The sequence below is a fragment of the Orbicella franksi genome, chromosome 7 (assembly GCF_964199315.1).
Source record: "Orbicella franksi chromosome 7, jaOrbFran1.1, whole genome shotgun sequence".
Lineage (NCBI taxonomy): Eukaryota > Metazoa > Cnidaria > Anthozoa > Scleractinia > Merulinidae > Orbicella > Orbicella franksi.
This window is the reverse complement of record NC_138151.1, coordinates 16,960,070-16,972,677: the sequence shown is the minus strand read 5'-3', so window position 1 is coordinate 16,972,677 and position 12,608 is coordinate 16,960,070. Positions and strand designations below refer to the sequence as shown.

General features: G+C 39.2%; 1 protein-coding gene across 1 annotated transcript; it reads left to right on the top strand.

Annotated features, from left to right (window-relative positions):
• Window positions 1-209: 209 nt before the first annotated feature.
• LOC145492994 (vesicular glutamate transporter 3-like) lies at window positions 210-8,411 on the top strand. The gene is made up of 10 exons (XM_081472397.1): window positions 210-1,547; window positions 1,851-1,887; window positions 2,347-2,546; window positions 3,074-3,161; window positions 3,767-3,853; window positions 4,881-5,011; window positions 5,488-5,637; window positions 6,108-6,237; window positions 6,865-7,103; window positions 7,556-8,411. Exons 1-10 carry the CDS (start codon window positions 1,326-1,328, stop codon window positions 7,730-7,732), a joined length of 1,461 nt encoding a protein of 486 aa, XP_081328523.1. The 5' UTR covers window positions 210-1,325; the 3' UTR covers window positions 7,733-8,411.
• Window positions 8,412-12,608: the final 4,197 nt, after the last annotated feature.

Here is a 12,608-nt window from a genome sequence, read left to right as displayed (position 1 = left end):
TTTTCGTTTAGTTTATAATATTTGTAGAATATTCTAACGAAATTCTACTAATGAAAAAATAGGTCCACATTTTCAACAGAGAAATGTTGAAATGTTGTACATAGTGTGCGAGAAACTCAAAGCGAGTTCTCAACACTCTTTTCTTCTATAAGAATATTGTTTTCTGGCCTAGGCTATTCTTACTTTCCTTCCGATGTTAGGCTGAAAATATTCCTGTGAATATTCTTAGATTAGATTTCAAAAAAAAATTCAAAGTGGACTATGTCGATAAAACGTCAGATTATCTGTCCTTCATGACACTGATGCGTTGAAGTAATTTTGGAACCAGACAACAGGCAATAAGCCTAATTTGACACATATAACTTCTTGTAGAAATGTCCTTAGCATCGAACACACGGCTAGTGCTGAGTTTGTTATTTTTTGGCTAGTTTTGCCGTTTACAGAAAGGAAGAATTTTATACGGATTAGTTAAAAACATAATTGTTTTGTCTCTTTGCAAACTTTCAACACACAAAATAATATTCTCTTCAAAATCCTAGCCTTGGGTTTATTCTTAAAATATTCTTAAAATTGCAGCCTCGATATTCTTGTGAAATGTATTCTTATAAAAAAGAGTGTATGTAGGCTTATGTAGTTTTTCCGCTTCATTTTAGAACTGTATCGTGCTTAAATAGGAACCGTAGGAAAATAACGATTATCTAAGGCTGGTTTTCTCTAGCCCATTAAGACTAATAACCATAAACTCGTATAACAAATGGTTTCATCTAAGGCGAGATTTAAACTTTTGCCTTGATTGACCATAGCTGGAGTGAGTTGATATAAAACGTTCAATATAAAAATCAGATTGAGGCAAACTCCCTTTCTAACTTGCCCCCAAACAGCATAGACGTAATAATTAAAACGTTGTTTCGTTTCATGGTTAACTTTAAATGACGGGAAATCACTTTTACCAGCTGAAAAAAGTATTTCAAGTTTTACCAGGATGACCTTATGTCCCAGCCGGGACGATGAGGGTGAGTGACCTGCACTGAGTCCGTCCGGGTTGAAAATAAAAACAAATGCAAAAGTGCAAAAAGTCCAATTTTTGGCCATTTGGTGCAAGCCGTTTGCACGCTTTGTTACAAAGCTGTGATCTTCTTTTTACTTTTCCGATAACTTTGAGCAAAACTAAAAGAGAGTCAGTGACTGCAACTTCCATTTTAACTAGCGTTTTTGGAAATTCTGTATTATTAGTTTTTATTATCAAAACATTGTATTTAACTTTTTTATAGGAAAAACTATCGGAGACAAACTGCTGTTTTTTATCCAGACAAAGACCACCTGAAATGGAGTCCAGAAACACAACTGGAAAAGGTGACAGTAAAGTGACACAATCGGGCAATCCATGCCCATGTCACACAAGGTGTTGTCTACCAGTGCGTTACATGATTGGTCTGTTTCTTATGTTGGGATTCGCGAATGTGTATGCCATGCGTGTAAATCTCAGCGTGGCTCTTGCAGTGATGGTGGCTAATCACTCTGTCATCAGCGATGGAAAAGAAGTACAAGTAAATCATTTAATTAATGTATTGTGTCATGAGAACAAAACTGTGAGAAGGTGCCGACTAGCCACCCTTTGGGGCCTGAGCGTTTGTCAACGATTTAAACGGTGTCGAGGATTTAATTAAGCCCTTACTTTTAACAAGTCTACATTATCACTCCTTGTTAGTTTTCAGCTTCTCCAGTTGTGACATTTGTGAGAGACTTAGCGGCAAAAAATTATCTTTCATTTTATATGACTGAGTGGGGCATATTCTGTCAGTATCTTCCCTTCTTGTTTACGACCTTTTGCTTCTTTTTACTTTATGCAGGAATCTGCAGAGTTCTCTTGGAGCACTACAACACAAGGTATACCGTATTCATTATCTACAAGTGTTATAATTAATGCTCATCTGTACAACCGTTTAATGTTAGATTAGGTCCCGTCCATACTAATCCGTCACGAAAATGGAGCTTTTTGAAAACGCTGTTCGCGTTGGAGGAATTTGAAAACGCCGGCTTTGAGTTTTAGCTAGTGTGGACGGAAAACAGAGCATTTTTCGAAAACGATGATGTCACGATAGTCATGTGATTTCCCTGCCTGGGTTTTCCTCAGACACAAATTCAAAATGGCCAGTGATTGTTACGTTTTCAAATTGTTCTGGCGTAGTGTGAACGGAAAATATTTGATGCGTTTTCAGAGTGAAAAAGCCTGGTGGTTTCTTTTGGAGGTCCCATATGGGAAAATAACTCTCTTAAACTCCATCCTGTTTTGCCTAGTGTTATTTGTAAAGTCACAGCAACTAAAATTATTCTTTCTGTCCTCAGGATTCATTCTTAGTGCATTCTACTATGGATATTTACTCACGCATTTGCCAGGGGGATATTTGGCGCGAAAACTTGGCGGCGCCACAGTGATAGGTGTGGCGGTAGGCGCCATGGGAGCCCTGACTCTTTTCACTCCCTTAGCTGCAAGAATGCACGTGGGAACGTTAATTGCTTTGAGAGTTGCCATGGGCCTAGCAGAGGTAAGAAAGCACGCGCGGGTAATGAAAAATCTGTTATTTAATGAAAAAGGATTGCTGTTCTCTCCACTGTTCTTTTTATTTTCTTACCGTTGTCATAAAAGTAGGTTTGTTTGGGCCATAGTTTATAGAGGGGAATGGTTATGAAGCCCGGCAAACATCAAAGGAACAAACAAAGATGGCAAGATTTATGTTGGAAGGTCCAATCTTTTGTTTTGCCTTCATACACTATGCAATAGTAACGCAACCAAAACATTTCTATTGATTAGTTCTTCGGTCAACAGTAAACAACTATTGTGTTTTGTGCACGGTCAAGGCCAAAAAAGAGAACAAAACCGCACAACAAAGAACTTTGTCGAGTTTCATAACCATTCCCCTCTATTAACTATGTTTGGGCCAAATACAGACTAAAAAGGCACAGTGTGCATAATTCTCCATAAGATCAAAATATGCATTCCATGTATACGAATATCTATACCACACGCACAGAGCATGTATGCAATTGCCTTTCTAATATCTATTTTCCCAAGGGATCCGTATTTCCAGCTGGACACGCGCTATGGAGTAAATGGGCTCCTCCTTTAGAGAGGAGCAAACTTGGAACATTTAACCCCTCAGGTAAGCAGTTAATTAATCGATGGGATCCGGTGTTCTTCTCGAAAAACAAGTGGTAATGGAGACCAGAAACAGAACTCACCTTGTTATAAAGGTCGCCTGGCCTAGCCTGGTGCCAACAGACGCCCTGAGTATTGCGAGACTACGCATGTAGACGCCAGGCAGGCATGAGATAAAAGAACTTATTTAAGTCATCATATTATTTAGCCATCATGGAATATAAGCTATGATATTATGCTCTACAAAACTGGTAAGCGTACGCGTAATTTTTTGGTTCCTTTTTATTTTTATTTTATTTTTGGCGGTTTTCAATATTTTGGGGGCGTTTTTAATAAAGCACTTATTCCACTCGCGCTTGTTGGAGATGAGATGATTATAGCCAACTCGGCGCTTCGCGCCTCGTTGGCTAACTACCATCTCATATCCAACGCGCGAGCTCGTAGAATAAGTGTTTAAAAATATTTTGGTTTCTGAACGCATTTCAGGATAACTGACGCTACATAATATCAAAGTCTTTGCGATCATTACCGTGAGATGGTTTGACGATTTTTCTTCCAACAAGTTCAAAGTCTCTGAAGGAGGCGCTCATTTTTGTCTTCTTTTTGTAGGAGCAGTAGCAGGAATTATCATTTCCATGTTCCTGTCTGGATACCTTGCGGACCACTATGGTTGGCCTTGTATATTTTACGTTTTTGGTGAGTTTTGGTTTGTTGATGTTACTCTACTCTTTTGGGATTTTTTTTTTCGTCAGACAGTAATTAGTACGCTGGACAAAACTTTTCTGGATAGATGTCTTACAACAAAAAATCAAAAAAAGCAAAGTGATGCAAATAATGTTTTGTTTTTCTTAAGCTTGGGAAATTACTTTCATGTAGATGAAAGATTTGCCTTACACCGTATCCAACTTTGGTAACTGAATCACAAAAGTGTGCAAACTCACGTGGTTTAATTTCTTAGAGAAAAGAGTAACATTGCAAGTGTTTTTCTGCGAAGAACATTGTTACGTGCTAGTGGATTTTTTGTCAAGAATTTGACATGAAAGCATGAGAAAGACTTGACAACCTATTTGGCCATTTAAGTGCGATACTGTCTTCAGAAATTCATCTTTAAACTGGCTTGCCACTAGATCGGTTGTTGTTACCGTCTTATAGGGATTGCGTGACATCCGGGAGACTAAGTATGTATAACTTACACCATGTGACCTAGTTGGTTTTCGAAGTCGTCGATCGATTGTAATCGGAGGTTTTATCCTGAGTTTTACCCAGGAGTTTTAGTAATAAAATCGTTGAGTTTCAAGAGTTTTGAGTCAAGTTGATAGTGGAATCAACATCGGCCTTCCACCTGCTTTGAAGGTGTTAGCATGTAGCTCGCGCTTCGCACAAGCCACAAAATGCTGCTTTGTTCAATTTAATGAAACGTCGTCGGTCAAGAACTTCCGACACTGCTCTTTGTGCTTCTCAGAAAGTGGCCGCACCTGTTTATGGGCTCGTCTGCGTGATCTATATGAAAAGAACTTTCCATGTGTGGAATTTAATAAAGTTTAAGTCAATCACAACATTTTTTGCGTCACTTTGCTTGTCTTAATTTTTTGTCGTACTAGAAATTCTACGGCTGCGTTTGTTGACATTTGTTAAAAAAATGCTGCTTGTTTTTATGACTGCGAGGTTACACGAGAGAGATGTAAAAGTGGGCAGTATGCTTTTTATATCTACCCCGCATTAGGTACCAGTGGGATCATCTGGTCTCTTACATGGCTTTTAATGGTCAGGAATTCACCTTCAGAGCAACCATGGATCTCGAAGGAAGAAGTAGAGTACATAGAGCTTAGCTTAGCAGGGGATTTACAGAGAAAGGTATGGAGGGAAACTTGGCTTGTATCGCAAAATTATCTCAAATGAATACAAAAGGATCTAGTGGCGGAGTGACAGGCCGACAGACCTACAGACCGACAGACCGACAGGTAGACCGACCGGCAGACTGTTAGACAGACAAACTGACAGACCGGCAGATGGACAGACCGACAGACCAACAGTTTAACAGAAGGACAGGCAGGCTGACAGACAAATAGACAGACAGATAGGCCCATGCGACAGGCCAAAAGGTCTATCCGAAAGACCGAAAGACTAACAGACCGGATATAGCTTGACAACCAACTAACCAATAGGGTGAGAGACCACTTGACTCGGCTAACAGACTGTAAGACTAACAGACAGATCAGACAGACCGTGGGGACAGACAGAAATTCATTCATTTATCTATCAGTCCGTCTATCCATCCATCTTCTCATTGATTCATGGCATATATTCATTGATAACTCACCTCGTTACAGGATGTTCCAATTCCATGGAAATCAATCTTGACTTCTCTTCCAGTGTGGGCAATCGTTGTGGCGCATTTTTCGCAAGCGTGGGGAGCATACACCATGATTTCAGAGCTTCCTTTATTTTTTACTCAACTTTTTGATTTTGGTCTCGAAAAGGTAAGATGGAGTAAATCAGTAAAAAAAAATAGAACCTTGTGTCAAATAATTTAGCTTAAACTGACTAAGTAGGGACACTTCTTAGAAATGAAATTAAAATTGTATATTATCCTAAAAAATGACAATATTTAGAGAGGAAGCCACATCAACATTAGCAGGTTTTCATGTGGGCCCTCTATCTTAATCGAATTGGAATTTGGAGTGCTGTTTTTGTGGAGGGAGGAAAACCGTGAAAAACCCTCGGAGCAAGGCGAGACCCAGCAATAAGTCAACCCACATATGGCATCGGGCCGGATGAATCAAACCCGGGCCACATTGGTGGGAGGCGAGCACTCATCCCTGCTTCCTGATGTAACACCAAATTCTCAGAGCTATCAATAGAAGAAATATGCGACGATCGTTAAGCAGAATTCACATGTTGATCGTGGTATTGTATTCAACAGCTAAAGATGATTGATTTTTCTTTACAGACATCTATTGCATCCTCTATACCTTATGTGGTGACGTTCTTTGTAACGTTGCTTTCTGGAATAGTAGCGGACTATCTTCGCAAGCATTATCTTACAACAGGAACAGTCAGAAAGATATTCCATACAACCGGTAAAACAGAGCTTTAAGATTTCCCTGGAGTTTTCTGTATGCCTTGAATGAAATAAGTCAAGCTCCTAGAAATTGTGTAGACAGAAACAACCGAATCATTACAAAAGAGTGATGTTAGCTTATCGTCCTTACGTAAAAACGCAAAAATTTCAACAAAATTTGTCTGAAACTTCCGTGTGTCTCTGATCACAGTGAAGGAAACTACGCATCGATACATATGATTTAGAATTCTGCTACACCATATGTAGAGCAGGAAAAAAAAAGAAAGGACTCTGCCTTCAAGACGAGAGACGAGGCGGAATACCAGGGTGGTTTGTAACTCTGATTTCCGTAGAACAAATCGACTGGTAGATTGCTACTCAGTTTTCTTAGGGATGTTAGTCCCCGCCAAGGCAGATTACACATAGAATGCCCGATTTCCCGCAGAAATCGCCGGTACTTATTCAGTTTAGTCTCTGATGTGGAGAGCGAAGGACAAAGTAAAAAAAAAAAATGTCTTGCCAAAGATTAAACAGTGTGCACGTGATCCCAAGCTGGGCTCTAACCAGGACCTCTTGATCCGGAATCCAGCGATCAGATCCCACGCTGAATTAATTCAATGTTTTGTTCGTTTCTGTTTTACTTTAGGTTCTGTTGTTCCGGCTCTCCTCCTCGTAGCATTAAGCTATTCATTTAACTCTGACCTTGTTGTGGTACTTCTCACTCTGGGAGTGGGACTTCAAGGATTAACAGTCAGCGGCTTCGCTGTCAATCATCTTGATATAGCTCCGTCTTTCGCCAGTGTCTTGCTTGGAATAACAGACATTGCAGCAACAACAGCGGGAATTTTGACGCCTACCCTGACGGGAGTTATCGTCCAACGTCATGTAAGTACTGTGAAATGGGCGCCATGTAGCCACAGCACGACCTTCATGATACCCCCGATCAGAATCTAGGAAAGGCATCATATCACCAGTGGACAGGCTTGTTCCCAGCGCTCTCCTCTTGAAACTTCAATGGTTAAGTTCTGGGTGCAAGGTTGACCAGTAGGATCCGCATCCGCCAGTACGACCTATACGTAGTTAGTATACTTGCCTGGATTTATGAAAACGGTGTTTCTTAAGTCGGTGATGTCAAAATCCAAACGAATGTCAGTCGTCTTTTCCTCCCACTCTCTCTCTCTCTTTCTCTCGCTCTCTCTTATCTTCCTTCCATTTTTTAAATTGCTGCCGGTTTAATTTAAAAACTCCAACAGTCATCCCATCACTATCAGTATTATATCGGACAACAAGCTTTGTAAGTTACCCTCAAGAAGTTGTCTTTTTTTTTGTTTCAACAGACTGCCTTAGAATGGAGGGTCGTCTTCTTCATAACCGGAGCGGTTTATCTTCTTGGCTCCATATTCTATGTACTGTTTGCCTCAGGAGAAAAACAATCATGGGTTGTGAACAATGAATATGATAAGTTATCTGAGAAGGACTCAGAGATTGACGAAATGGCCGAGATGGGCTATTGATGGCATCGACAGAGTCATTTACACAAACTGAAAAAGAAGTTGACGTTTTAAGGAAGATTGACAATATTTCCTATCACAAGCTTATACAGGAACCTATTGCCGTTGATCCTACGGAACCACACAGTTACAAAAGACTGGGAACTAGCTCGGCGCGTTGGCATGTTTGCGATCTTTTGGGTCAGCGCATAAATAGATAGCGATTCTAAGCTAGACTGTTTCTCCAGTCGTAGTGTGAAAACCAGTATATCTGTTGCACAAATCGCTGATTGATTGACAACAATCAAGGCTTAGGAACCCGGAACCAAGGCAATACCAGAAGCCATTGCACCACTGGCTTCGGCGTGATTATCCCAGAAGCCCTTGCGCCATGGAGCTTCTTGAACCGCCTTGCCGCAGTGCGTTCAAGAGATAGTCAGTGCCCGAGTATGAGTATACTACAACCTTTTAACAAAATAAGAATTTTAAAACAACATAATAATAACAGAATAAACAGACGATGAAATACAAAGTGAGCTCCAAGTATTTCTTCTCTGTTCCTCACATTCTCGTTGAAGCCCTGTTTTAACACGAGACAATTAAAATTGTCTCTTTGGCGTGCAAAGCCGTCACGCATCAAGAAGTAAGCTGGCGTGACAATTCTTAATAAAATAAATTGATACATATTTGTGGATAAATCACACCCGGGACATGTCAGGGCAAAGATAAAAGCAGGTTGCAGAAGCTATACATTATTCATTTTTGGTGCAATTTCAGCTTTTTGAAAAACTTACAAGTGCAAATTAATTCCAAATTGAACTAGAAAAACCGTATGATTACTTATTAATAATATAAACATGAAAAAAAAATTGCGTAGAGGAAGTGCCGGAAGACCTTTCTTGAAGACATGTTTTCTCATTCGAGAAAACTTTTTTCAAAGTTTCCGCCCAAAATTTTCGGCCTCATTTTACGTAATATCATTGTCTTCGAAAATTTCCTATTGTCTTTCAGCCAATCATAATTCAGAATTACGATGTGTAATTTGCTCTGGGGTTACATTTTTTGCACCGGTGTTACACTTTTTGCACTGGTGTTACACTTGAACTGCACGGCTCTCAGCCAATCAGAATCGCGTAATTTTTTCATGTGTATTATTAGAGTTGGAACGTGACCCACCATATCAGGCCCCCCATATCAGACCCCAACTTACAATATGAGACCCCGACCTACCATATCAGAGCCCGATCATATCAGTCGGGTTTAACTGTTTTATGTTAATTGTTGTGCCAAGTAATTAAATACAGTAATTCTTCAGTAGCGTATTGAAATTATCATGAAATATGGCTATTACAAAACATAAGCACGCAAGGCGTGCAAGAGTTATTTTTTTCTGTGAAGTTTTGGAGATAGAGGCATTCATGGTACAGTAATGATTTGGTTAATTTGACAAGTTTTTCTGGTTGCGATGTTACATCGGTCATGGTAAGATAGCTAAATAGTAAGCCATAAAATGTTTGACTGAACAAACTACAGTAATCTGACACGTCTCCAGATTAATGTAGATACCATCTTATTTTCCAACAAGCAATTTGATTCGCTCTTTGATACAACCCGCACTGTGATTGGTGTGACACGCGCACATGCATAACTCCCTCGCTCACCGATCACATAACCCTTCCAACCCCCAAGAGAAATGTTTGCTCAAAAATACTCAAGTTAATTTAGAGACTTTTTCGCATTTTATACAAGTCGTAAGTTTACCTTTTTACACAACACAACACAACACAACTTCACCGAAAATAGAAAGAAAGAGAAAAAAAACTTCTGACACGTTGAAAGTCTGATTTAATTAAATACACTTTAACTTGGTGCCACGCAGTCTTCAAAGAACATTTGAACAGTTCTCATACTTTTTACCTTTAAAAATATCGGACTGCAATGAATGTCATCAAATAAAACTATTAAACTGCTACTGCAGAGACGCTGAAAAACCGTCCAGAAACGAAACCTTCTTTTTTGTTTAATATCCTGGAAACAATAGCCGATAACTTGTCAGCTCTAATTAAATTTACTCCCATATAAAAAACAAAAGTGTTAAGTTACCATTTGTTACTAAAGATAGCAAACATCTCGTGGGAAGGAATGGTGACGATTCGTCCGCTCTAATTGAATTTACTCCCTTATGAAAAACAAGAGTGTCAAATTACACTTTGTAACTAAAAAACAAAAATGTCTCGTTATATTTGCATGCAACAAGAACAAAACAATTGTTACCCGCACTTACTATTGTGAACGTTAGAACTGTTTCAAATCTAAAGTCTCGTCCCCTCTAAAACATGTCCGAAGAACTAGACGCGACGATTCGTGACCTCTAATTGAATTTACTCCTTGTGAAAAACAAAAGTATCAAGTTACCTTTGTAACTAAAAATAAAAATATCTCGTTGCATTTCCATACTACTAACTCACGAACTGTTTCAAACCTCAAGGCTCATCTCGTTCATTTAACTAAAATCCTCAGCCTAAACCACAGAAAATGTCGAAGTAAACCCAATATATGAATACTTCCTCCTCTTTCATAGAAGAATAAATATGGCCGTCCTGAACTCTATCGGGATCAAATCTTGTCACATACCATTTACCTTTACAACAAGAAATTTGATTGGCTGTTTATAGTAGATCCAATCTGATTGGTGTGACATACATACATCTCTCACTCACTCACTCACTCACTCACTCACCCACTCACTCACTCACTCACTCACTCACTCACTCACTCACTCACTCACTCACTCACTCACTCACTCACTCACTCACTCACTCACTCACTCACTCACTCACTCACTCACTCACTCACTCACTCACTCACCCATTGACCCGTCCATAACATACCCGACGCGCCGACTAAGAGGTTTTTTTTTTTACAAAAAAATAACTCAATAACAAAGTGCAAGTTCATCCGGAAGAGAAAGTCGCCATTGTTGCTACTTCTTTTCCAGCCTATAGACTTCTTCTTACCGTATTCTGGCACTATTGTTTAGGAAATATATAAATGAAACATACTTTGAAAATATATTTTTGAAGCTAGCATCGGTCCCAAAACGCTCTAAGATAGTTATATGTATCACTTAGTTTCAAGTCACGCAACCAGCGTCTTTGAAATTTTTGTCGACCTCAAAATCCCCTTTGTTTATCAGCAGACTTCGATGACAGATTGGTATCATGTCCTTCTCAGAAGTTATTATCCGATTACTTCATGCAGTCACGCAGTTCTCACACTCGCATATTACTCGTTTAATGTACCGAAGCCTTCCTATGCAATAAGGTAGACCGACGAGAAGTGTATAACACCTTCATAAAGATCAAGCGGCATTATTTCTCACAAAAGCCGCTGTAATGGCAGTTTGTTGTCGTTTATCGTTTCTTTGTTTCTTTGTACAGCTCCCTGAAATCTCCGATAGCTAGAAGAAACGCGAAGGAAACTTCAATATGCAGAGTGCTGCTTTTAGTTTCTACTAGAGCTGGAACGTGGCTTACCATATCAGGCCCCCATATCAGACCCCAACATACAATACGAGACCCCAATTTACCATATCAGACCCCAACGTACCATATCAGACTGGCCCGATCGTATCAGTCGGGTTTGACTGTTTTATGTGTCGGGTTTAACTTTATGTTAACTGTTGTGCCAAGTAATACAGTAATTCTTCAGTAGTGTATTGAAATTATTATGAAATATGGCTATTACGAATAACAAACTGCAAGTTCACTGGAAGAGAAAGTCGCCATTGTTGCTACTTCCTAGCCTATAGACTTTACAGCATCGCGTTTCTTCCTACCCGTAATCTGGCACTATTTTTTAGGAAATATAAAAATTATAAATGCTTTTAAAATATATTTTTGAAGCAAGCATCGGTCCCAAAACGTTCTAAAATAATTGTATGTATCACTTTGTTTCAAGTCACGCAACCAGCGTCTTGAAATTTTTGTTGACCTCAAAATACTTCGGTGACAGATTGGTATCATGTCCTTCTCAGAAGTTATTATCCAATGCTTCATGTAGTCACGCAATTCTCACACTCGCATACTGTATTACTCGTTTAATTAAACCGATTTTTGAAAATAGTGAAAGATGCCTTCCAGTGCAGTCGATGAATATAACTATAAAAATTTCGGGTCTGAAATTATACAAATATCCCAATAAAGAAATGCTATAAAATCACCTTACGCTTGATCTTTATAAACATGTTATACACTTCTCGTCGGTCTACCTTATTGCATAGAAAAGCTTCGGTACATTAAAGCGATGTCGTATAGGTGCAAATAAGTCGTCTACTTGCAACCAGAGGGTATGGACTCCAATTAAATGACCAATTTATTCCACATACATGTAAATACAAGTCATTGACTGAAATTTTAAAATGAAGTTTCACGTTTGGCCTCTCCTTAATCAAAACATTGCATACAAAGCCTGAGAAATTGTAACAAATTCTAATTCCCTCACAGGGACAAACCATTTGCTTATACTTCACTTATCTACTGTAAATTACAAGGACGTAGTTAAAGTTGCTAAATATACCTCAGTTATAGAAATAACCCCAGAAATAAGCTTACAGGAAGACCTAATCGGAATGATAAACGAATTGCCAGTTTATTGAACCTCTTTTATTGAAAAAAAAAAAAAAAATCGGTGTATAACAAGTTCACGAGTCTCGCTTAAATACTAAAATCTCTTGTGTTCCTTTCAGTTAATAGCCTCATTCGGCTGTTCATCCTCATTCAACTTCATGCGGTTGTTCCCAGTTACTCTCGAGGGGATCCCAATAATTGCCGTACCTGCTCGCACAATACTGTGTACAGTAACCTGGGTGTCTTGCGTCTCCGTCGTAGGAATAGAACGC

Bases quoted from the DNA above. Each gene is read 5' to 3' on its own strand.
- LOC145492994 (XM_081472397.1), top strand. From the start codon at position 1,326: ATGGAGTCCAGAAACACAACTGGAAAAGGTGACAGTAAAGTGACACAA. The intron at 1,888-2,346 runs GTATACCGTATT...TTCTGTCCTCAG, and splicing joins TTGGAGCACTACAACACAAG to GATTCATTCTTAGTGCATTC. The intron at 2,547-3,073 runs GTAAGAAAGCAC...TATTTTCCCAAG, and splicing joins TTGCCATGGGCCTAGCAGAG to GGATCCGTATTTCCAGCTGG.